Consider the following 25,603-nt stretch of genomic DNA (forward strand, 5'->3'; position numbering starts at 1 on the left):
TTAGAACACCTACTCATTCAAGGTTTTGATGTCTTCACTATTATTCTACAATGTAGAAAATAGTCAAAAATAAAGAAAAACCCTTAAATAAGTAGGTGTTCTAAAATTTTGACCGGTAGTGTACATATTATTAATATTTAATTCAGTGATTGAAATGATGACCCCATCCTCAGTAGCCTATTCCAGCAGGCTGTTGGGAAAAACAAGCACTTCTTACCTCGAAATCGCTTCACTATTCATGTTGAATAAATTAGTCTGTTAATTTGAATAAAGCAAGCTGCTAAATTGTTCAGTTGACATTTGAACCTTCATCTTGTCTAGGCTAGTGTAGACTATATGAAACGAGATGTAGGCCTATCAGGGACCTACCTTTATCTAAGCAAACTATTGCAAAGTTGAATTGATAAACCCAGATTCTTGTCTGTAGTCTAAGCCTATTGAAATGACAAACCAATCACGCTAATGGGCCATTTATAACAGTTTGTAGTCTTAACATCTGGCACAATTGCCAGAAAATAGCCAAACATTTGTTTGTTTTTTCAAGTTTGCCTGAGTGTTTCTTGCTCAGAGATTTAGAAATCCTCTGACCAATTTAATTTTTTTACCTTTATTTAACTAGGCAAGTCAGTTAAGAACAAATTCTTATTTTCAATGATGGCCTAGGAACAGTGGGTTAACTGCCTGTTCAGGGGCAGAATGACAGATTTGTACCTTGTCAGCTCGGGGATTTGAACTTGCAACCTTCCGGTTACTAGTCTAACCACTAGGCTACCCTGCCATCACTCAAACTCTCTTGTCTGATTTATCAATATTTATGCACAAAAGGGATTTAATTACAAATATAAACCTGGTTCAAACCCTGAATGCTGCTCGGCTGAAAGCCTTGGTATATCAGGCCATATACCACCGGTATGACAGACAATTACTTTTTACTGTTCAAATTACTTAGCAATAAGGCACCCCAGGGGGTTGTGTTATATGGCCAATATACCACCACTAATGACTGTATTAGCAGTGCATTAATAAACCAATTAGGCACATTTGGGATGGAATGGAATAGTTCATTGGATCAGTCTAAAACGTTGCACATACATTGCCATCTATTGGCCAAACTCTAAATTGCTCCTAAACTGGAATAATACATTGTGGCCTTTCTCTTCCATTTCAAATATGATTAAAAATAAATAAAGAAATACACGTTTTTTCTTTGTATTATCTTTTACCAGATCTAATGTGCTATATTCTTCCACTTAATTTCACATTTCCACAAACTTCAAAGTGTTTCCTTTCAAATGGTTTCAAGAATATGCATATCCTTGCTTCGGGTCCGGAGCTACAGACAGTTAGTTACATTTGGGATTGTCATTTTAGGCGGAAAAAAAAGGATCCGATCCTTTTCCTTTATAGCAGTCAAACGAGTTAAATTAACATCCATTGATGGAAGATGATCTGGCGAGTTTAATAGTAAGGCAAATTATATTTTCTCTTGTGATATAGTCAAACGATTTTATTATTTCATGTCATAGCTAGCAACAATTATTATTTTGAGGAAAACCGAATTTTGCTTCAAATGTTGGTGCAAGTTCCTACGATATTCCTTCTTAGTTGATTCGATAACAATATGGGAAAGGTTTATTGTATAAATATGGCAACTTTTTTTTAAAAGGGCTCATTTTCAGACCTTTTGAGCAGTTTTTAAGTGGTCATTGGTCAATACATTTTAGCTGTTTAAAACCACAAGGTGGTAATATAACAGCCGTTTGAGTAACTTTGTTTGACAAAAAGACAGCACGGGATAATTCCCTAGTTGTCTGCTTGCCCTTTTAGCCGAATGTATCATTGGAATAATGTATATTTTATATTTGTAATGAATTACATGTTAATTGGATACGTTTTGTGTTGCATTTTGGTAAATGTGGTTTACTACTACTCGGGCCGAATTTCATGATCAAATTTGGAACAAGTATCTCAGGACACGTGGTAGCTAGGAGCAAAAATAATGTATCTAGATGAATATATCTAAATAATATGTCAGCTCAATATACTAAATTAAGATTGAGGAAAAACACGAGAGAAACCATAATGTCTTCGGGAGAAAAAAAAACTACATTGGTCGCATGTGGAAGTAATCGAGGAACGCTTCCAGTCGACGACAGTTTATGACGTTGAGCTCTATTTTTTGGGTCCATATCAATACTTTCTGATGAATTGCACGGACGTTTGCCATTGGAAATTACTTATTTCTCAAGCCAAAAAGAAAGAGGATCCGCTAACGCCACAATAGTAGCAGGCATGTCAGAGTCTGGTCACACGCGGTTTTGTGCAATTAACGTTAGCTAGCTACTGTGTTTTCCTTTCGTGAACTGCTCTGTCTTGTCAGACATATTTAGTAACGTTAATGTATTATTGCAGAAATGTAACAGGAGTCGACTGTAGTTGCTAGCAAACGTTACATAAAACCAGTCTTACCAAATAATAGAAGAGGAGAGAGGACTTAAACGTTACATGTTGGACACTGTGTTTTCCTTTCGTGAACTGCTCTGTCTTGTCAGACATATTTAGTAACGTTAATGTATTATTGCAGAAATGTAACAGGAGTCGACTGTAGTTGCTAGCAAACGTTACATAAAACCAGTCTTACCAAATAATAGAAGAGGAGAGAGGACTTAAACGTTACATGTTGGGCATTAGCTACAAGGTAGCGTTGCAACTTGGCAATAATACTTAACGTTACCTAGCTTAGCTTTACTTGCTAGCGTACTAGTGTGGGTTCGCTACTTTGACAGCTCTCATTGCTCTTAACACTTGCAATATTAGCTACTAATGTTACTACAGCGAACACCTTAGTTAAAGTTAGTTAGCTCGCTGAATTATCTGGTTGGCAGTGCCGTTGAGCATTCAACGGGTAACGAACCTAGCCATCTTATTTTAAGTTATTTGTACGAACATATTTGCCCTATTTTGCCACAATGTTCAAGCTTTGTCTTCAGGTAGCTCTACGACCCACCATCCCAACAAGAGCAGTGCTGGAAAGTGTCACGGTCAGAAAGGTTTTGAAGGTGTCCCACTTGCAAAGTTGTTGGATGGGAACGCTCGGACGCAACGAGCCGCGGGAACCCCTAAACTCTCCGAAAAGAGCGAAAGAATTCATCTACAGCCTTCACCCCAAAGAAAGAAAATGCTTGCTGAAAGAACTGCAGAGCTTTGAATCCATAGCTATAGCTCAAGGTAAGATAAAAACAGATCTTGCAAGTTCCTCTCCCAATTTTATAATGATTGACATTCCCTCCCTCCCTCTCTCTCTGCAGGCAGGGTGACCTTGTTTCCTATTCTTATAGTGATGTCAGGAATGTTGAAACTTCCCACCCCAAGTTAGTCGCTATCGTGGTGGGAACAGTGTCCTCCACTTATCTATTGGGATATTCTGGGCAACATTTCAGTCATACATTTGTCATCCTTATTTTTGTATTTTCAATAGTCACTATTAGGATAAAGTAATTGCTGTTGTCAAGTCAACTGACAGGCTACCATTTCATTAATTTCATTTTTCTTAACTTGTGTTTGACCAGCACAACTATGGGTGTGTTTTGTTGTTTTATCCTGAAGAAGTTCCTAATACGGTGTAAAGTGTCCCTCAGCTTTGTAGTTTAACATTTGTAGCCTTTTTGAATGGCCTTCAATAGGGAAAATGTAGTGCAATGGTCTTCAAGTGCAAAAACTTTGAAGGTGTCCCACTTGCAAAGTTGTGGCAGAAGTAATTTCATCCACAAACAAAATCCACAAAACGATATATACACACACACAAACAAGTGCGTTGACAACACTTAGAATTATTGGATTTGGCTATTTCAGCCACACCTGTTGCTTACATGTGTATAAAATCGAGCACACATCTCAATTGGCAGTAGAATGGCCTTACTGAAGAGCTCAGTTACTTTCAACGTGGCACCAACAAGTCAGTTCGTCAAATTTCTGCACTGTTAGAGCTGCCCCGGTCAACTGTAGGTGCTGTTTATGTGAAGTGAAAATGTTTAGAAGCAACAACGGCTCAGCCGTGACGTGGTAGGCCACACAAGCTCCCAGAACGGGGCTGAAGTGCGTAGTGTGTACAAATTGTCTGTCCTCAGTTGCAACACTTACTACCGAGTTCCAAATAGTCTCTGGAAGCAACATCAGCATGAGAACTGTTTGGCTGAAACTTAATGAAATGGGTTTCCATGGCCCACCAGCCACACACAAGCCTAAGATCACCATGTGCAATACCAAGCTTCGGCGTGAGTGGTGTAAAGCTCGCTGCCATTGGACTCTGGAGCAGTGGAAACACGTTCTCTGGAGTGATGAATCTGCTAGCTGGCAGTCCGACAGTTGAATCTGGCAGATGCCAGGGGAAGACTACCTGCCCCAATGTATAGTGCTAACTGTAAAGTTTGGTGGAGGAGGAATAATTGTCTGCAGCTGTTTTTCATGGTTTGGGCTAGGCCCCAGTGAAGGGAAGTCTTAACGCTACAGCATACAATGACATTCTAGATGATTCTGTGCTTGCAACTTTGTGGCAACAGTTTGGGGAAGGCCCTTTCCTGGGTTAACTGCTTGTTCAGCTCAGGGATTTGAACTTGCAACCTTTCAGTTACTAGTCCAACGCTCTAACCACTAGGCTACCCTGTCGCCACCAATGTTGAAATGAAATGCGTTTTCACTCATTTGATTATAGAATAAGAGTTTCTAAACCCAGAGGCCAAACATTGAGAGGAATGCTTGCGAAACGGTAAACGGACAAGGCCAGGGTTTGAGAAGTGAAATATTCTTCCTTATTGCTTAATTTTTGCAATCTAAAGGCACAACCTCGATTTGAGACAATGTCTTAAAGCCCCAGTGCAGTGACTATTTTCTTGTGTTTTCTATATACACTGCTCAAAAAAATAAAGGGAACACTAAAATAACACATCCTAGATCTGAATGAATGAAATATTCTTATTAAATACTTTTTTCTTTACATAGTTGAATGTGCTGACAACAAAATCACACAAAAATTATCAATGGAAATCAAATTTATCAACCCATGAGGGTCTGGATTTGGAGTCACACTCAAAATTAAAGTGAAAAACCACACTACAGGCTGATCCAACTTTGATGTAATGTCTTTAAAACAAGTCAAAATGAGGCTCAGTAGTGTGTGTGGCCTCCACGTGCCTGTATGACCTCCCTACAATGCCTGGGCATGCTCCTGATGAGGTGGCGGATGGTCTCCTGAGGGATATCCTCCCGGACCTGAACTGAAGCATCCGCCAACTCCTGGACAGTCTGTGGTGCAATGTGGCGTTGGTGGATGGAGCGAGACATGATGTGCTCAATTGGATTCAGGTCTGGGGAACGGGCGGGCCAGTCCATAGCATCAATGCCTTCCTCTTGCAGGAACTGCTGACACACTCCAGCCACATGAGGTCTAGCATTGTCTTGCATTAGGAGGAACCCAGGGCCAACCGCACCAGCATATGGTCTCAAAAGGGGTCTGAGGATCTCATCTCGGTACCTAATGGCAGTCAGGCTACCTCTGACGAGCACATGGAGGGCTGTGCGGCCCCCAAAAGAAATGCCACCCCACACCATGACTTACCCACCGCCAAACCGGTCATGCTGGAGGATGTTGCAGGCAGCAGAACGTTCTCCACGGCGTCTCCAGGCTGTCACGTCTGTCACGTGCTCAGTGTGAACCTGCTTTCATCTGTGAAGAGCACAGGGCGCCAGTGGCGAATTTGCCAATCTTGGTGTTCTCTGGCAAATGCCAAACGTCCTGCACGGTGTTGGGCTGTAAGCACAACCCCCACCTGTGGACGTCGGGCCCTCATACCACCCTCATGGAGTCTGTTTCTGACCATTTGAGCAGACACATGTACATTTGTGGCCTGCTGGAGGTCATTTTGCAGGGCTCTGGCAGTGCTCCTCCTTGCACAAAGGCGGAGGTAGCGGTCCTGCTGCTTGGTTGTTGCCCTTCTACGGCCTCCTCCACGTCTCCTGATGTACTGGCCTGTCTCCTGGTAGCGCCTCCATGCTCTGGACACTACGCTGACAGACACAGCAAACCTTCTTTCCACAGCTCGCATTGATGTGCCATCCTGGATGAGCTGCACTACCTGAGCCACATGTGTGGGTTGTAGACCTGTCTTTTGCTGGTAATGAATGGTGTGGCTGTTGAACAAGTTGAGGAGACTAAATTGCTTGGTTTTACTTAGTGATGCACCGATATTACATTTTTGGCCGATACTGATATTTTCCTTGCCAAAAAAAAACGATACTGATCTTTTTTACATTTTTAAATCAGCATTCTAGTACAGTTAAATAGTTAAAACACACACATGGACGCAGCGGTCTAAGGCACTGCATCTCAGTGCAAGAGGTGTCACTGCGTCCCTGGATTGAATCAAGGCAGCATCACATCAGGCCGTGATTGGGAGTCCCATAGGGCGGCGCACAATTGGCCGGTGGTCTGTGGTTTGGCCGGGATAGGCCGTCATTGTAAATAATAATTTGTTCTTAACTGACTTGCCTAGTTTAAATAAAGGTTACACGCACCACGCTGACCAAAAAGTTATTTTGTTGGCATTTATGTATTAGAGGTCGACCGATTATGATTTTTCAACGCCAATACCGATTATTGGAGGACCAAAAAAGCCAATACCGATATAATCGGTAATAATAATGACAATTACAACAATACTGAATTAACACTTATTTTAACTTCATATAATACATCAATAAAATCAATTTAGCCTCAAATAAATAATGAAACATGTTCAATTTAGTTTAAATAATGCAAAAACAAAGTGTTGGAGAAGAAGGTAAAAGTGCATTATGTGCTATGTAAGAAAGCTAACGTTTCAGTTCCTTGCTCAGAACATGAGAACATAGGAAAGCTGGTGGTTCCTTTTGAGTCTTCAATATTCCCAGGTAAGAAGTTTTAGGTTGTAGTAATTATTGAACTATTTCTCTCTATACCATTTGTATTTCAATAAACTTTGACTATTGGATGTTCTTATAGGCACTTTAGTATTGCCAGTGTAACAGTACAGCTTCCGTCCCTCGCCTCGCTCCTCCCTGGGCTTGAACCAGCAACACATCGACAACAGCCACCATCGAAGCAGAGTTAACCATGCAGAGCAAGGGGAACAATTACTAGAAGGCTCAGCGATTGACGTTTGAAACGCTATTAGCGCGAGCTAACTAGCTAGCCATTTCACTTCGGTTACACCAGCCTCATCTCGGGAGTTGATAGGCTTGAAGTCATAAACAGCGCAATGCTTGACGCACAACGAAGAGCTGCTGGCAAAACGCACAAAAGTGCTGTTTGAATTAATGTTTACGCGCCCGCTTCTGCCTACCACCGCTCAGTCAGATACTTGTATGCTTGTATGCTCAGTAAGATTATATACAATGCAGGACACGCTAGATATCTAGTAATATCATCAACCATGTGTAGTTAACTAGTGATTATGATTGATTGTTTTTTATAATATAAGTTTATTGCTAGCTAGCAACTTACCTTGGCTTACTGCATTCGCGTAACAGGCAGTCTCTGTGTGGAGTGCAACGAGAGAGAGGCAGGTCGTTATTGTGTTGGACAAGTTAACTGTAAGGATGCAAGATTCCCCGAGCTGAATATCTGTCGTTCTGCCCCTGAACAAGGCAGTAACCCACCGTTCCTAGGCCATCATTGAAAATAAGAATGTGTTCTTAACTGACTTGCCTAGCTAAATAAAGGTATAAAAAATAATAATACAATTTAAAAAATCGGCAAATCGGCCAAAAATAGATTTCCGATTGTTATGAAAACTTGATATTGGCCCTAATTAATCGGCCATTCCGATTAATCGGTCGACCTCTATTACGTATGTTCCCATTACCAGTAAAACATAATCAAAACCTATTTCTTTCACTTGCTGTGCTGTTTTGTTGTTCATTTCATTCAGTTTCATTCTCAACCAGGATTTCTCATACTATGGAACACCGTTTGGGTCTTGGCGTGTTAGCTAGCTAACTATATAGCTAGGTGTCATCTAAAATAACCCTAATTTATAATCAAATCAAATGTATTTATATAGCCCTTCGTACATCAGCTGATATCTCAAAGTGCTGTACAGAAACCCAGCCTAAAACCCCAAACAGCAAGCAATGCAGGTGTAGAAGCACGGTGGCTAGGAAAAACTCCCTAGAAAGGCCAAAACCTAGGAAGAAACCTAGAGAGGAACCAGGCTATGTGGGGTGGCCAGTCCTCTTCTGGCTGTGCCGGGTGGAGATTATAACAGAACATGGCCAAGATGTTAAAATGTTCATAAATGACCAGCATGGTCGAATAATAATAAGGCAGAACAGTTGAAACTGGAGCAGCAGCACGGCCAGGTGGACTGGGGACAGCAAGGAGTCATCATGTCAGGTAGTCCTGGGGCATGGTCCTAGGGCTCAGGTCCTCCGAGAGAGAGAAAGAAAGAGAGAAGGAGAGAATTAGAGAACGCACACTTAGATTCACACAGGACACCGAATAGGACAGGAGAAGTACTCCAGATATAACAAACTGACCCTAGCCCCCCGACACATAAACTACTGCAGCATAAATACTATATAAGACAGTTCTTACTTGATTAATGGTGGTCGGACCCATCTTTGTGACGCTAGCCACAATAGTTGACTTTGCGGTTAGCCTTCAAAATAAAAGTATGTCATTGACAGTGATGCAAATTAATACAAATAGTATAATTATGCCATAATTGAATAGATCATGCTAAACGTGGTTGGAATGTTCTATAAAATTAACAATTTGTTAATTTGACAATCTATTGAAATCACACTAGATGTATTATACTTTAGAATTGCTTTGGGGGCATACTTATTTCATTGTACAGCCTTACCTATGGATTGTGGATCAATGACATGGCGTATCAGTCTACTCAGTGACACCCAGAGAACATTAGCACCATAGCCCTTTTTGCTGGACTCTGAAACAACTGTGAATTGAGCCACATTTATTGTCAACCTATGTGTGTTGAACACTATTCCTAATGAAAAGCAATACTGTGTGGATGTTTTGGAGTCTAATAACTCTCGAGGAGGACTTTTGGAAAAAATATATTGCGTATTGAGTTGACTGATACCCCATTTCATTGATCCCCAATCCTTAGGGAAAGCTGTACAGTGTAATATGAATGTCAATTCACACAATAGGCTGACTGGGGAGGTGATTTCACACAGTCAGTCCCGCGATAAGAGCTACAATGCTAATATTTGCGTAAACTCTTCACAGTTGTGTTCTGTGGGTGTCACCAAGTAGACTGATATCCCATTTCATTGCTTCACATTCCAACCTTGTTTAACATGATCTAGTCTAAATATGGAATGATTCCACCAATTGTGTAACCTTCTGTATCACTTTCAAAGAGGTACTTTTATTTCGAAGGCAAACCGCAAATTCCACTATTGTGCCTAATCCTTATTGTGGCTAGCTTCATAACACATAACCCGGTCCGGTCGAGCCTCACTAGCCAGATGAAGCTATCTGGCTGCTTATAATGTTAGCTTTGGGCAACAGGGTTAAGTAGCTGGCTAGCGATTTATTTTCATGAACTGAAGTTCAATTTCATTAGGCAACCTAGCTAATACTTACTCATAAGGATTCCTAAATCGTTGCTAAGAATAATGAAAATTACTGCAGTTTCTACTGGTCATTGTTTTCAGGCTGGTTGTATTGGGGCAAGCTAGGTACCAAGCTAAAGCTAGCTAGTTACCCCAGAAGTTGCAGTCAAACAAATAATGCTTTATTACCAACGCGGTATTGTAATCACATCGTTCGTGGCCAGTGTTTGCTTGTTTGCAGATGTTTTTGTACAGCTTTGACAGTGCTACTGATTGTGCAAATTCAGAACACACAACATTCTATAATAGAACTGGGTTATTTGACGTGTGAAATTAAAAGCTTATTTAACTCGTCAAATAGTGTTATTTGACGTATCTTTTTTTGACACCCAAACGGCGTTCCATAGTATGTCGTGAAGCTAATAGCAGTGACGCCATTACTGTGGCAACATCTGAAAAATAGCGCTCTTGGTAGTGTGTACTGGTGCTCGACCAGTTGCCGAAAGTCAAAATCACCCTTGACAGAGGTTGATTGTAAAGGGCAATGAATGCCATTATCTTTGCATTAATGGATTTCGCCTTTGAGTTGTCTCGCTGAAATGTTCTTACTCTTCAAATGACTGCTCGACTTGTTGACTGCTCATTCCACACAGCAGACATTGTGGGCTAGGTTAGGAATTCTGTGTTGCACGTGTAGCGCAACATTAAAGTTGACGCCATTACGTCATGTACCTACGTTATATAGGTATGCACGTCAGCTTTGACATCGGCATTAAACTAAACATCGGGCTGATACCGATATTGTCATTGTTTGTTCACCGATGTTTTTTAAAATTTGATTTATTATTATATATTTTGAATTATTTAAAATCATATCGTGCATCCCTTGTAAACTGTCATGGTCAAAACCTATAGATTCAATGTTGTTAAGATAGGGAGAGGTTTGTCCATAATAAAGATGCTCTGCTTTTTTGACACCACACAGCACAGAGCACGTCCTGCAGGCTTTAGTTTGATCTAATCTTGATTATTGTTAAGTCATATTGTCAAGTGCTGCAAAGAAAGTCCTAGTTAAGCTGCAGCTGGCCCAGAACAGAGCGGCTCTTCATTGGCTAAGAGTTGAGGAAAGGCTGAGCAACATTGTGTTGGAAATTCCCAATTGTTTGCATAGTCAACTTACACACAACACTGACACACGCACACTTACCCCGCCACTTACCCTACCAGACATGTCTTTTCACAGTCCCCAGGTCCAGAACAAATTCAAGGAAACGTACAGTATTATACAGAGCCATGAGTGCATGGGTCTCCCATCTTAAATAGCGCAAGTGAACAGCAAACCAGTTTTTTTTTAAACAGTGACCTTCTTGTTGTGTGTGTGCGCATTTATGAGATACACACAACATGTTTATGTTTTTAAATGTATGTAAATTGTAAAGTCTTTTATCTCTAATGTATTTTTTGTAATGTCGGACCCCAGTACGACTAGCTGTCGCCATTGGCGTCGGCTAATGGGGATCCTAATAAATCAAAATCCTCGACTTTAACCCTGGGAGAAATATGTAAGCTTGAAGTACAGTGACCTTTTCCAGAGCTCATTCCTGACCCTCCCTCATGCCAGCTGGTCTCTCTTGGAGCAGGCCTCTGACAGATGGGCTCTCTCCACCATGTCCCTGTTATGCCAGCCTCTGGTAAATACCCAGGAAACCACTTGAGCACTATTAGCCCTGATGCCGCCTCGGTCATGCATTCAGAGCTTTAAATGGACAACCATCATGCAATTCAGGTTCTCCTTTTCCCAGAAGTGTTCACTCTATATATGAATGAGTGCAGTGGCTAATGAGAAGAGACTAATGTTTTGCACTGGTGCTCATTATAGTTTTATTTTTATAGTAAAATTGTAGAGGGTTCACGAGGTAGACCTAGGCGTTTATCTTCTTTAATTGTACATCCAATGTCAATGCATTATGAGGATAATTTTCTCTTGCTGTTTAAACTGAAATGATAAAAGCCACCCAGTCAGGTGAGTTACCTTTTGACATCCAGTACATAACGTACTTCATAGCTTATTATTAAATGTTTTAGGAATTGAGGAAGACCTACCCAGTCAGGTGAGTTAAACTGTAGTGTGACAATGTACTTCAGCTGTCAGTAGATGAAGCCCTTTTTCCATAAAGGTCCCAGTGAAACTACCTTTACACACACACAGTCATGCCCAACTCTTCTTTTTATGTGCCCCGTATCCCCCTTTCCCCCCTCCAGACTCTGAAGTGTCCAGCTGCACAAGCCAGTTGCATGGCCAGAGTGAGACACCTGAAGGAGAAGTGGGGTTACAGGGTACAACAATGTGTGTTTTTCTCACGGACAGACTGACAACATTTCCCTTGCCTGCTTTGTGTACCTTCAGTGTTTCCCCTAAGAACTCAGGCTGGGGTTTTCAGGAATTTTTGTTTTCATTTTATCTCCTGCTCTCAATGACATCACCAGCCAATTCTATATTAACCCCAAATGATGTTTTGCTAACGTAACGTTACTGTAACTTAGCTAACAATTATTACATACTGTACATCTATTAATAGGGTTGGTTCATGGAGATAGTTAGAGGATGCAATATGTGTCTGTGAGAGTACATTTTCTTCTACTACTATGAGTTGGAGTGTGTTGTTTGAATCGGTATAAAGCCAAGGTTGGTGATTTACTGCCACGTGCAGTTATAGAATGAGTCTAATTCATTGGCTGATCCCTCCTGATGACCAGGATGGAATTATGTGATCCTTCCTTAATCAATAAGAAGGCCCACCCAGTGACTCCTTAAAAATGGTGAAAGTCCTCAATGGCGCTGCCCATGCTAAAACAGGCTTTTGGGCAAGAGTCTTCTATCTACATTATCTCTATGGGTTGGCTACACTTGTTACCTTGGAGGTTTTTCGGACGATCTGATGAGAATCTGACAAAGATATATAAATTGTTGTAACTTGTCACTCTGATCTAAAACTCTAATCTGCAGGAATATTTTTGTTGTTCTGGCAATGATTTAGCAGCAGCAGTGTGTTTGCTGCTAAATGAATATAGGGGAAACACTGACGTTACTCAAGTTTGTCCATACTGTTGCTACTTTATCAGCTGGCATGACAATCCAATGCTGCTGCCTTGTTCCATGTTACTCTGTGTTCAACATGAAATCCCCAGGAGAGTCAGTTTAGTGATTCAGGTAACTCTTCTCTTTTTTCACATTCTTGTTTGTCACTAGTTGTGAGGCTTGTGATTACAACATCGGCCTAAACAGCGTTCAACACAGAAATTGCCCTGAATGTCAAGGGGCACTGTGGCATTTCAGTAATGGGCTATTTAATATGTTAATCCAGTGAACCAAACCTTAAGGCCCAACTCCCACTACGAGATATGAAGGAGAGTTTGAGGAGCGGAGTGGCAAAAAGGATTTCTACTTTTCAATTTACATTACATCCTTACCTTTCGTTGTGGCTGGCGATGCGACACTCTTGGTCCGCAGCTCAAATTGACCTTCAATATCACAGTAGTCAGCAAGCACAAACTATTCAACAATGACAAACTTTTCTTTAAAAACATTTTACACTATTGAATAATGCAACCAACCCATATGACAATTTACAAGCATATGTGCAGACAAAGGGTTTATTTTCTTGTCTGTAGGCCACAGTCATTTCATTTGTCTTGAAGCTAAAATGTAGAGTTGCTAGCTGCATGTCTTCATCAAGTAACGTTAGCCTATTTAAAATTAACGATTTTAAACCTCATTTGCATATAAAGTACAGTAGGCCTACTTTACAACAAACCAGGCTTCATTTTTTAAATCAATATCATGCAAATCATTACATGTGCTAAAAGCAAATTGCAACTGAAAACGTGGGTATAAGTGAATGCACTGCGACAAGCTGTTTTATATGGAAGCCCAAGCCCACTACCAAAATAGTTTTTATAAATTGCCTTATGATTTGTCAATGTGCACAATTAGTCTGTGCTTCAGTCTGATCAACAATAACAGCTGCAGGAAGCCTAAGTAAAAAATGAATGGAAGTAGTTTAGTGGCTAAAATAAGGGGTTAAATAGGTGATCTTTCTTATCGCTCAGATATGAGACACTTCACAACAAACTTTTACATTTTTTTTATATAAACGTTTATGGTCTAAATTCAACGTTTCATCCATAGATTTTTTTAGTACTTTAAGGAGTCTTAAAATTGAATAGCTAAATGATTACCATCACTATAAAGTGATGATTTTATTTTTATATTGTTATGGTCCTTAGGTTGTCTGAGCAAGATAGTAGTTAGATTCCATAGAGATTGTAAAATGAGTGCACTGCCCTAACTTCTTCACTGGGAAACAACACATATTGGCACATCTCCCTGTTCCGCTCCAATTTAATTTGGGAAATATTTACATCCACTACTTTAATTGGGGAGAATTAATTGGCCCTCAAAAGAATAGCAGACTAAAGACGAACACATCTCCTCTCCAATTCCGTCCTAGCAGCAGGTAGTCCTGCACTTCCCCTGTTAAGCCTTTCTAATGTGTTGGAGTGCCAGTTCCTCAGAACTGTGACAACGGGCAGATGGTGGTGACTATTGCCACAGACAGCAGGAGTAGACACTTCTGTAATTAGGCAGTTTCACATGCACCACTTCAGCTAAGCTCTGAGGGAAATGACTCATCAGCACTGCTGCTGCCTGCTGAGACCGTTATTATTTAGAAGGGTAATATAGCCGGAGGGGTTGGACATTGGAGTTACCGATGACAAATATGTAGCCTTATGCTATATCTCATTGAACATTGCCTGAAGTCATTGCCGGAAGTCTAGTGGCTGCAGATTGCACAGATATCAATTTTGTCATCTAGAAGTTTATTGATATTTTCCCATCAGCCAAGTGTCCTCGAGTCAACAGAAATTAAATAAACTTTTGTTGTGTAGCATTGTGTTGTGCCGCACAGTTTGTTGCATGGCCTTGTGCCGCTAGGCGTTGTTGCATGGCCTTGTGCCGCAAGGCGTTGTGTTGCATGGCCTTGTGCCGCAAGGCGTTGTGTTGCATGGCCTTGTGCCGCAAGGCGTTGTGTTGCATGGCCTTGTGCCGCAAGGCGTTGTGTTGCATGGCCTTGTGCCGCAAGGCGTTGTGTTGCATGGCCTTGTGCCGCTAGGCGTTGTGTTGCATGGCCTTGTGCCGCTAGGCGTTGTGTTGCATGGCCTTGTGCCGCTAGGCGTTGTGTTGCATGGCCTTGTGCCGCTAGGCGTTGTGTTGCATGGCCTTGTGCCGCAAGGCGTTGTGTTGCATGGCCTTGTGCCGCAAGGCGTTGTGTTGCATGGCCTTGTGCCGCAAGGCGTTGTGTTGCATGGCCTTGTGCCGCAAGGCGTTGTGTTGCATGGTCTTGTGCCGCTAGGCGTTGTGTTGCATGGCCTTGTGCCGCTAGGCGTTGTGTTGCATGGCCTTGTGCCGCTAGGCGTTGTGTTGCCTTAGGGTTACCTACAGACTTTGACCATGCCCCCTGCTCAACTCGTTTACTCGGTCACTAGCAAGCAGTTTATTATGGGTTTTATAGTGACACTCCCTCAGTGGGAGGTTCTACACTCCACACTGAAAGCCTGTTCTCTTCTATGAGCTGCTGTGCAGTCATGAGCATATTGACCCGCTGTTTTGATTAATTAGTATTCCATGACGGTCAATAGTATTTCCATTCTCATTAAAGTCACCTCGCCTTAATCTTGGATTCACTTTTCCAGAAATGGCACCCCAGCCCCTCTTGTCTCTAGGCAGGGTCCTTGACCTTTCCAAACGTCATTCATGTTAGAGGTGTGAATCTGTTTAGCACTGGGGTTTGTGGTAGTCTTTCTCAATGAATGAGAGACTACATAATTTGATAACTGTAATGGGAGACTTTCATGTCTGTCTGAATTCACTCCCACAAAACAGTTGACTGTCTAGTAGTCCTATGCCTTTTTAAACACACTAACACATTCACTTGGAACATGCCCCTTTAGTTCTCAATGAATATCCTACCAAGAATCTGTTTCTCACAAGACTATAGAATACGGAGCCTCTTGGACAGAGCTGAGTAGTCAGCATTATACAGTGAACATGTTTATATTTGTGCTGAAGAGTTTGCAGTCTACCCCTCTGTGCCAAACTTTTTGGGAGAGAAAGCATGAGGGTTGATCAGAATCTGACATTTCTACCCCAGTGCACATCATTTTTCAGATATGAATCTTTGTTTTTGATCTTGTCTTTCAGAGACTCAAGAGGCTTCACCGCTTACTCGAGCTCAGATCAAATACGGTAAGATAAAAGCGGTCTCTCAAATTATGAATGTAATTTTCTTTATACCATAGAGATTTATAGCTCAAAAGTGCTCAGTGGGATCAAAAGGGTCTATGCTTCCGTAGTCACATTATACCCCTTTGAAAGCGGTTTCTCAAAACTAATTAATTATGGCCTTATCAGCTTTTGTTTCCCAGCAGCTCTACCCGTGCTATTTTCTCTTAATGAACCCACAAAATAAACTTAGTAAAAGAAGAAACGTCATCTCACTGTCTACTGCGTTTATTTTCAGCAAACTTAATGTGTAAATATTTGTATGAACATAAGATTCAACAACTGAGACAAACTGAACAAGTTCCACAGACATGTGACTAACAGAAATGGAATAATGTGTTCCTGAACAAAGGGAGGGATCAACATCAAAAGTAACGGTCAGTATCTGGTGTGGCCACCAGCTGCAATAAGTACTGCAGTGCATCTCCTCGTGGACTGCACCAGATTTGCCAGTTATTGCTGTGAGATGTTACCCCACTCTTCCACCAAGGCACCTGCAAGTTCCCGGACATGTCTGGGTGGGGAATGGCCCTAGCCCTCACCCTCCGATCCAACAGGTCCCAGATGTGCTCAATGGGATTGAGGTCCGGGCTCTTCAGGATGAGCCTGCAGGAGGGTACCACATGGAGGATGTCTTCCCTGTAACGCACAGCGTTGAGATTGCCTGCAATAACAACAAGCTCAATCCGATGATGCTGTGACACACTGCCCCAGACCATGACGGACCCTCCAAATGAATCCCGCTCCAGAGTACAGGCCTCGGTGTAACGCTCATTCCTTCGACGATAAACCCGAATCAGACCATCACCCCTGGTGAGGCAAAAATGCGACTCGTCAGTGAAGAGCACTTTTTGCCAGTCCTGTCTGGTCCAGCGACGGTGGGTTTGTGCCCATAAGCGACATTGTTGCCGGTGAGGACCTGCCTTCCAACAGGCCTTCAAGCCCTCAGTCCAGACTCTCTCAGCCTATTGCGGACAGTCTGAGCACTGATAGAGGGATTGTGCGTTCCTGGTGTAACTCGGGCAGTTATTGTTGCCATCCTGTACCTGTCCCGCAGTTGTGCTGTTCGGATGTACCGATCCTGTGCAGGTGTTGTTACACGTGGTCTGCCACTGCGAGGACGATCAGTTTTCCATCCTGTCTCCCTGTAGCGCCGTCTTAGGCATCTCACAGTACGGATATTGCAATTTATTGCCCTAGCCACATCTATAGTCTTCATGCCCCCTTGCAGCATGCCTAAGGCACGTTCACGCAGATGAGCAGGGACCCTGGGCATCTTTCTTTTGGTGTTTTTCAGAGTCAGTAGAAAGGCCTCTTTAGTGTCCTCAGTTTTCATACCTGTGACCTTAATTGCTGACCGTCTGTAAGCTGTTTGGTTCTTAACGACCGTTCCACAGGTGCATGTTCATTAATTGTTTATGGTTCATTAAACAAGCATGGGAAACGGTGTTTAAACCCTTTACAAAGAAGATCTGTGAAGTTATTTGGATTTTTACAAATTATCTTTGAAAGACTGGGTTCTGAAAAAGGGACGTTTCTTTTTTGCTGAGTTTACATTAGAAAGTGTATAATGAGGGGGAATGTTCATGTCAGCCATTGAAAAATTACTGCATGCTGTCTGTCAGTAAATACATCTGGATTTTCCTCAATGTCAGTAGGACACTGCCCCATAAACGTACAGTACACACAGGCACAAACAAGCAGGCATGTGTGAGTCCCTTAGTGACACGTGTGTTCTGCTGCCAGTCAATGTATATTCACATGCAGAGACCTAACTCACAAGACAAGTTGATCTTAGCAGCACATGATAAGAAAATGTTTGTTTTTATTGGGGTTCTATCTTGTTTGCAGTGCTTCTACACAATGCGATCCCCTTTATTGGTTTTGGCTTTCTGGACAATGCCATCATGATTGCAGCAGTAAGTGGTATGACTTTTTCTTGTGTTTAAATGTACCTGTATTCATTGTTTAATTTGAACTAGCATTTCAAATGTATTTTGTATTTCACATTGTTTTCTTTAGATACTGGCCGTGTCTGAATACCCATACCCTTCACATACTACATAGTATGCAAAAAAATAGTGACATAGTATGTGACATTTCAAAAATAGTACACTGACTGCGTTATCTAATATGCGATTGCGTTGACTGATTTATCAGCTGTTGTCAGACATGTAAATCAGAAGAGACGAGTGAATTCTATTAGATCCAACACCAAAATGAGTATGCAGTTTAAGTATGTAGTACACTAGTATGGGTATTCGGCCACTGCCACTGTGAGGATGAAAGGGAACATTGCAAAAAAACATTGGGTGGGAAAGTCAACATGATTGCTAGCCCACCAAGAAACAAATGTCCACGTAATATTTCTGTTTTCTTGACTTTTAGGGAACCCAGATTGAGTTGTCAATAGGTGTCACCTTTGGATTATCTACCATGGCAGGTAAGACTGTTCAATTGTGATCTGAAATGTTCAAATTTGGCAGTAGCTCCCTCAATAAACATTGGTCAGAATACTTCTCAACCTTACAGGGGTCAAATATTTTTCAATGTAACAAAAGTCTAGCCAGCCTCTACCAAATGGGTTAGATGAACTGGTGTTCCGGAGATCACATCAAACGATACAGCATATTGTCCTTATTTCAGAGCTAAACCAAAAGTACATATTAGGTTACCATCCAGTCTTGAAAGTGATGCTGGTCAATTTCTTTTGTTTTTGTCACCGCCTTGTGTATTACTCCTCTTGAATCACACTGTGGCAGTAGATAGCAGTCATTTTACCCTCACTATGGGGCCTGATGGTATTTTGTAGGCTATGTTTTTGGAAGCATGTAGGCATCTGTCCCTGATTTTGTGAAGCTCTTCAACTAACATACTTTGTCTATTTGAGCCCTGCTTGTTCCATGGATGGTTACTGCAGCTATTCACATTAGACAAAGCCCCTCCCAATAATTGTGGGATGGTTTTGTTTAGGCTATATACTTTTGTTTAGAGTGGACATACAATGCCAGACGGAAGCCACTCCTCAGTAAAAGGCATGACCCGCTTGGAGTTTCCCAAAAGGCACCTTAAGACTCTCTGACCATGAGAAACAAGATTCTCTGGTCTGATGAAACCACGTTTGAACTCTTTGGCCTGAATGCTAAGTGTCACTTCTGGAGGAAAACTGGCACCATCCCTACAGTGAATCATGGTGGTGGCAGCATCCTGCTGTGGGGATGTTTTTCAGCGACAGGGACTGGGAGACTAGTCAGGATCAAGCCAAAGTACAGAGAGATCCTTGATGAAAACCTGCTCATGATCTCCGACTGGGGGCGAAGGTTCATCTTCCAACAGGACAACGACCCTAAGCACACAGCCGAGACAACGCAGGAGTGGCTTCGGGACAAGTCTCTGAATGTCCTTGAGTGGCCCAGCCACAGCCCGGACTTGAACCCGATCGAATATCTCTGGAGAGACCTGAAAATAGCTGCACAGTAACGCTCCCCATCCAACCTGACAGAGCTTGAGAGGATCTGCAGAGAAGAATGGAAGAAACTCCCCAAATACAGGTGTGCCAAGCTTGTAGCAATATACCCAAGAAGACTAGAGGCTGTAATCACTACCAAAGGTGCTTCAACAAAGTACTGAGTAAAGGGTCTGAATACTTATGTAAATGTGATATTTCAGTTTACTTTTTTTTTCTAAATTAGCAAAAATGTATAAAAACCTGTTTTTGCTTTGTCAGTATTGTCAAGAACCATACGATACGATATTATCACGATACTTAGGTGCCTATGTATTGTGATTTGACACTGTGATTGCGATTCGTTTAAAAAAAAATTGATGCAGAAGGACGAGAGCCACGAGAAAACAATACGTTTTGATGAGCCATGGAAATAAGAGCTCCCTATTTAAAGCTGCAATATTTAACTTTTTGGGCGAATTGGCCAAATTTACATAGAAATGTGAGTTATAGATCTATAATTTGCATCCAAATCAAGTCTAAGAAGAGGTATATGTTCTATGTGTGCTACTTCTACTTTTGGTTTTGCACACCAACTGAAAATACAATATTTGTTGTTATTGAAGCGAATCAAGTGGTTTAGATGGTACAATGATTCTCTACACTAAACTGAAATTATGTAAAGTACTACAATTTTAGTAACCAGGAAATGGAGGAGCGATTTCTGCATATTGCACCTTTTTTTAAAGATGGAGAACAAGCTATACTGGAATTTTGGTGCATGTACAGCAAACTAGCGTAAAAATAATATTTAAATATTTTTTATCCCCCCCATATCACTAGATGCAACACTAGTATGTGGAACAGAATCCCTGCACCATTCTAGTGCCTCAGGGATCATTTTTGTAATATCACCACTGTCGAATGAATAACAGTTTGATAATTGAAAACAAGAACATATGCTAGCCAATTCCAATCCTCATAATCAGTGCTGTCTAATGCTGGCACACATTTAATATACATCGATCTACTTGAATGAACTGTGCTTGATATTGGCTTGTCTCCATGATTTACCAAGTGCCACCATACATCCACAATGCAATTTACAGTCGCTCCTCATCCCAGTGCGATGCACAAGCAGCGTTCTCATGAGGCTTTCAGGGTTTATAGCAGTTGGATCTATGCAGTTCCTTGGGCCTGGTTCATATTGTGATTGACTGCTTATGAAATGAAGTGATAATACAATTCAGTACACTGATCCGATTTTATAAACTGTGGAGACGGTGGCTGACCTTTTTGAACATTTGAAATAGGAATCAACATGCCGCAACAGCTGTTAAGCATTGTTTACATGTTTAAACAAGCATCAGGAGCAGTTGTATTGAAAAAGTATCTGATTTCAAGAATCGTTTGGTTTAGAGACTGTGAAATCTCATTCGTCTTCTGTTACAGCTGCAGCTCTTGGGAACCTAGTGTCAGACCTGGCTGGACTTGGGTAAGAGCACCAACCACTTCTCCATTCTGTGTAATATTTAGTCAGTTATATAACTTTCAAAGCCTTGCAAGTATTTCAGGGGTGGGGATCACAAGTTACTGGGTAGACTGGTATGATTTTGACATACTTTTGGTAATGTAGTGTATGTGGACGCCTACTCGCCGAACATCTCATTTCAAAATCATGGGCATTAATATTAAGTTGGTCCCCCCTTTGCTGCTACAACAGCCTCTACTCTTCTGGGAAGGTTTTCCACTACATGTTGGAACATTGCTGCAGGGACTTGCTTCCATTCAGCCACGAGCATTAGTGAGGTCGGGCACTGATGTTGGGTGATTAGGTCTGGCTCACAGTCTGCGTTTCCAATTCATCCCAAAGGTGTTCGATGGCGTTGAGGTCAGGGCTCTGTTTGGGGAAGGCCAGTCAAGTTCTTCCACACCGATCTCGACAAACCATTTCTGTATGGACTTCACTTTGGACAGGGGCATTGTCATGCTGAAACAGGAAAGGGCCTTCCCCAAACTGTTGCCACAAAGTGGAAGCACAGAATCGTATAAAAGGTTATTGTATGCTGTAGCGTTAAGATTTCCCTTTACTGGAACTAAGGGGTCTAGCCCGAACCATGAAAAACAGCCCCAGACCATTATTCCTCCTCCACCAAACTTTACAGTTGGCTCTATGCATTCCAGCAGGTAGTGTTCTCCTGGCATCCGCCAAATCCAGATTAGTTTGTCGGACTGCCAGATGGTGAATCGTGATTCATCACTCCAGAGAACGCGTACCCACTGCTCCAGAATCCAATGGCAGCAAGCTTTACACCACTCCAGCCAATGCTTGGCATTGCGCATGGTGATCTTAGGCTTGTGTGCTGCTGCTCGGACAAGGAAACCCATTTCATGAAGCTCCAGAAGAAAAGTTATTGTGCTGACGTTGCTTCCAGAGGCAGTTTGAAACATGGTAGTAAATGTTGCAACCGAGGACAGACAATTTTTACGCGCTTCAGCACTCAGCGGACCCATTCTGTGAGCTTGTGCGGCCTACCACTTTGCAGCTGAGCCATTGTTGCTTCTAGACTTCCCACTTCACAATAACAGCACTTACATTTGACTGACTGGGGTAGCTCTAGCAGGGCAGAAATATTATGAAATTACTTGTTGGAAAGGTGGCAACCTATGACTGTGCCACGTTGAAAATCACTGAGTTCTTCAGTACGGGCCATTCTACCGCCAATGTTTTCTCTCTGGAGATTGCATGGCTGTGTGCTCGATTTTTATTTTTTAATACACCTGTCAGCAACGGGTGTGGCTGGAATAGCCCAATCCGCTAATTTGAAGGGGTGTCCACATACTGTATGATTGTGATTTTCTTCTTTTTTTTTTTTTGAAATGGAATGGTAATACAAATTTTACATGACAACCACAGCTGTGTTTCTTATATTGTCTGTCTGTGGGCAGTCTTGCCGGATACGTGGAGGTCCTAGCCTCCAGGCTAGGGATGCAGGTTCCTGACCTCACACCCAAGCAGGCGGACATGTGGCAGACCAGGGTTAGCTCCCACGTGGTGAGTGATTTAGAAATGATTACCTTTTATGGGCTGGTCTACTCCTGTACTAAAAATCTTAGTCTGGTTAGGGGAAACTGGTCCTATAAGGTTGAGATATTTAGATGGGTGGGTTACTAGCGATCCATGTTCAAAGATTTATGATAACCTTAATAGTAAGAGAAACATGCACAAAACTCAAACTGTTGAACTTCCCATTTGACATGCATTTTTCTCCCGTTGTGTGCAGGGAAAAGGCATTGGAGTCACAATCGGATGCATTCTCGGAATGTTCCCCCTGTTATTCCTAGGGGATGATGAGGATGAGAGCAAGAAAAAAGAAGCACACACCAACACCACAGACTCTTAACAGCATGTGAACCAGCTTTCTGGTCTCAGGGTCAATTGCAAGCTGCATCATCAGCATGATTTTAAATGAATCTCTAACTCTGGAAAACCTTTCTTCTCTATTTCATAATATAATACATGTAATTTATCCAAAGCGACATAGTCATGGGTACACACATTTTACTTTTGGGTGGTCCCGGTAATCGAACCCACTGTGCTGGCGTTGCAAGCGCCATGCTCTACCAACTGAGCTACCAAATAACCTTCCAAAAATGTACTATGAGCCATTAGTTTTACAAAGTAGTTGCATTTGATGGCAAGTTATTTTCATAGGATGGATTTTGTAGATGAATTTGCCTAGGAGTTGAAAATGAGTTTGAGATGACTTTAAACCAATGTTTTAAGATTGTGAAACAAAGGAACACGTGTGAACTGCTACCTCGATGGCATTTTATTTTTTGGGATTTGAAATGGCAAGAGTTGAACTAGCTTGTGCAATATATATTTTTTGTTGAGGAATTGCTGTACAGTATATTATGCATTGAACTTTATTGATTTAGTTTGTCAACAAGTAACAAGCAATTACGCTATGATTATTAGCACTACCAAACCTGTTTTTCAGACGCATAATTACAAACATACCTCTACTATACGCGCACTAAATTGAGTGGGTGTAATGCCTTGGGTTCCTAGCATGTCAGGCTTAAGCTGCCTATCTTTTCTAACTGCTGATCTATGTCTCTTAGCTTTCACATTTATTTTTAGCAAAGCCAATTTTCACAGTCCATACCATAGAAGTGCCTCACTTTATTTTCTTCACATCACTCTAACCAACTGTATTTTTATGACCTTTTTAAAAACCAGCACGTAGGAGATTTTATTTTGTGAAGTATTAAACTTCATGTTTGAAAGAACGTCATTGTTAATATGCTTGATTTTAAAGAAATTAAGGAAACGAAGTAAGCTGAACAACAGAGTAAAACTGTTCACTCACTGTTTGTTGAAATGCAATTACAGCACCTACTATTCCGTTGCCATTATGATTGAATTTTTGTAGGATAGTTACTGTTTGTTCACTGATAGACAACCATTTGCATATGGTGGCCTAATCAAACTAGTCATTTATTGTGTGAAAGGATCTTCTTTGTGTTTTCTGTCTATGAATATTGGTTTTCGTTTTTCCGTTTGCCTTTTCGTATTCCAGTAAATGCAGTACTTAAACTGGAATGCCCCTCACCATGCTGCTGTATTTCCTCATGAACTGTAGTGAATGTTCATAATGACCCTTATTATTTGAACTATTACTGCCAAATGCAGTTTTTTTTGTTGTCACCAAAGTACTTGGCTGTAAAAAAAAAAAACCTGCATATTTTGGCACAACCAGACTGATAAGAAAACAGGCACCAAGGTGCTTTGATGGGTTTTGTTTGAAAGCAATGAAAATGTTCTGTGTGACTAGTATTTCTGCAGTTTGATCATGGTCTCACTCCATCCTTTTCTTCAGCGCTAATAGAAGCCATGCACTTATTCCTCACCTCCTCTGCCCTCTGGTGGACGGAGACATTTTGTATCTGCCCCGACTCGTTCTCCCTACTGCTTATCCTCCTGGCGTCCTCTGGTCTTGCTTGTTGCACCACTGTTCTGGGCTTGCTGGAGACTCCTGGTCACATGTGCCCTTCAGCTGTTTTAGGCTCTACGGCTCCAGAGACCCTTGATCCACACGCTCTGTTCTCTTCTATTTGGTGTTTGTCTAACTCCACTCGTCTTCTCTATAGTCTCGGAAATCCCAGACATATGTTGGAACATATTAATGTGGAAGGTAAGCCATCTTGCATCTCTAGAATGTATTTGGCTCTTGCCAATTCTCCTGCAATCTCCATGGGATGACTCCATCTCATCTGTCTTTCACCTGAACACTTGTTCTCTATCCCAAACATGTACATCAAGTTTCCTTCAATCTCGTTTGGTGTTCTGTTCTCCAGTTTGATTCCTGTGGTATGGTTCTCTGTGTTTGTCTGTTTTGCCATTTTATTTTATTTATTTTACTAGGCAAGTCAGTTAAGAACAAATTCTTATTTTCAATGACTGCCTAGGAACAGTGGGTTAACTGCCTGTTCAGGGGCAGAACGACAGATTTGTACCTTGTCAGCTCGGGGATTCGAACTTGCAACCTTTCGGTTACTAGTCCAACGCTCTAACCACTAGGCTACCCTGCCGCCCCTGTGTCTGTATCTGAACCTCACTCCCTGTCATTGCTTTCCAACTCTTCTCTCCCCTCTTGGCTATTGGTCCACCATGATAGTGGTGTCCTCTCACCATGATATCAAAGCACACCTCGTCTGATTCTTTTTTCTCTTTGTCACCATATGATAGAAAGTCTGGCATGGTAATAAGAACTATTTAAACAAACATGGACTTATCTAATGCTCATCCCCACTCCCATGTAAATGACAGGCACATACAATGTATCTATGCTGCCATGTATACATACTTATGCCAACAAAAATAGAGAACATACTGTTTGATCGCTCTTGTATTTTGCAATGATTTAATAAACCGATTGGAACTATTTCACCATTTGACCTCTAGGCTTTATGGGTATTATGACTCAAACGGTGGTACTCTATACTAATCAACTGAAATTGTTAATCCCATGCTAAATTGGCCTGGGTGGGGCTACATCATTTGTGGGGGATGACATGTTTACTGTTGCCTTGTTTCTATTGTGGCATTGTGTTTCTGTGCACCAATGGAAAGTCTACAAAACTATGAGTAACCAGCCTATGTATTGAATACATGGAATTGGATTGTG

The 25,603-nt window shown here is 41.6% G+C and overlaps 1 protein-coding gene across 3 annotated transcripts; it reads left to right on the top strand.

Moving 5' to 3' along the window:
• The first annotated feature begins 1,986 nt into the window (after positions 1-1,986).
• On the top strand, positions 1,987-25,368 carry tmem65 (transmembrane protein 65). 3 transcript variants are annotated; one of them, XM_029658263.2, is made up of 9 exons: positions 1,987-2,698; positions 2,991-3,228; positions 11,884-11,958; positions 15,884-15,928; positions 17,816-17,883; positions 18,353-18,407; positions 20,862-20,904; positions 22,359-22,464; positions 22,694-25,368. In XM_029658263.2, exons 1-9 carry the CDS (start codon positions 2,678-2,680, stop codon positions 22,811-22,813), a joined length of 771 nt encoding a protein of 256 aa, XP_029514123.1. In that variant the 5' UTR covers positions 1,987-2,677; the 3' UTR covers positions 22,814-25,368. The 3 variants fall into 3 exon arrangements, with proteins under 3 accessions (XP_029514123.1, XP_029514122.1, XP_029514125.1); XM_029658262.2 differs by having other exon boundaries at positions 1,993-3,228; XM_029658265.2 differs by lacking the exon at positions 11,884-11,958 and having other exon boundaries at positions 2,014-3,228.
• Positions 25,369-25,603: the final 235 nt, after the last annotated feature.

Source organism: Oncorhynchus nerka, linkage group LG4, assembly GCF_034236695.1.
Source record: "Oncorhynchus nerka isolate Pitt River linkage group LG4, Oner_Uvic_2.0, whole genome shotgun sequence".
NCBI classification, from domain to species: domain Eukaryota; kingdom Metazoa; phylum Chordata; class Actinopteri; order Salmoniformes; family Salmonidae; genus Oncorhynchus; species Oncorhynchus nerka.

Bases quoted from the DNA above. Each gene is read 5' to 3' on its own strand.
- tmem65 (XM_029658263.2), top strand. From the start codon at position 2,678: ATGTTGGGCATTAGCTACAAG. The intron at 3,229-11,883 runs GTAAGATAAAAA...TCCCCCCTCCAG, and splicing joins ATCCATAGCTATAGCTCAAG to ACTCTGAAGTGTCCAGCTGC. The intron at 11,959-15,883 runs GTACAACAATGT...CTTGTCTTTCAG, and splicing joins AGGAGAAGTGGGGTTACAGG to AGACTCAAGAGGCTTCACCG.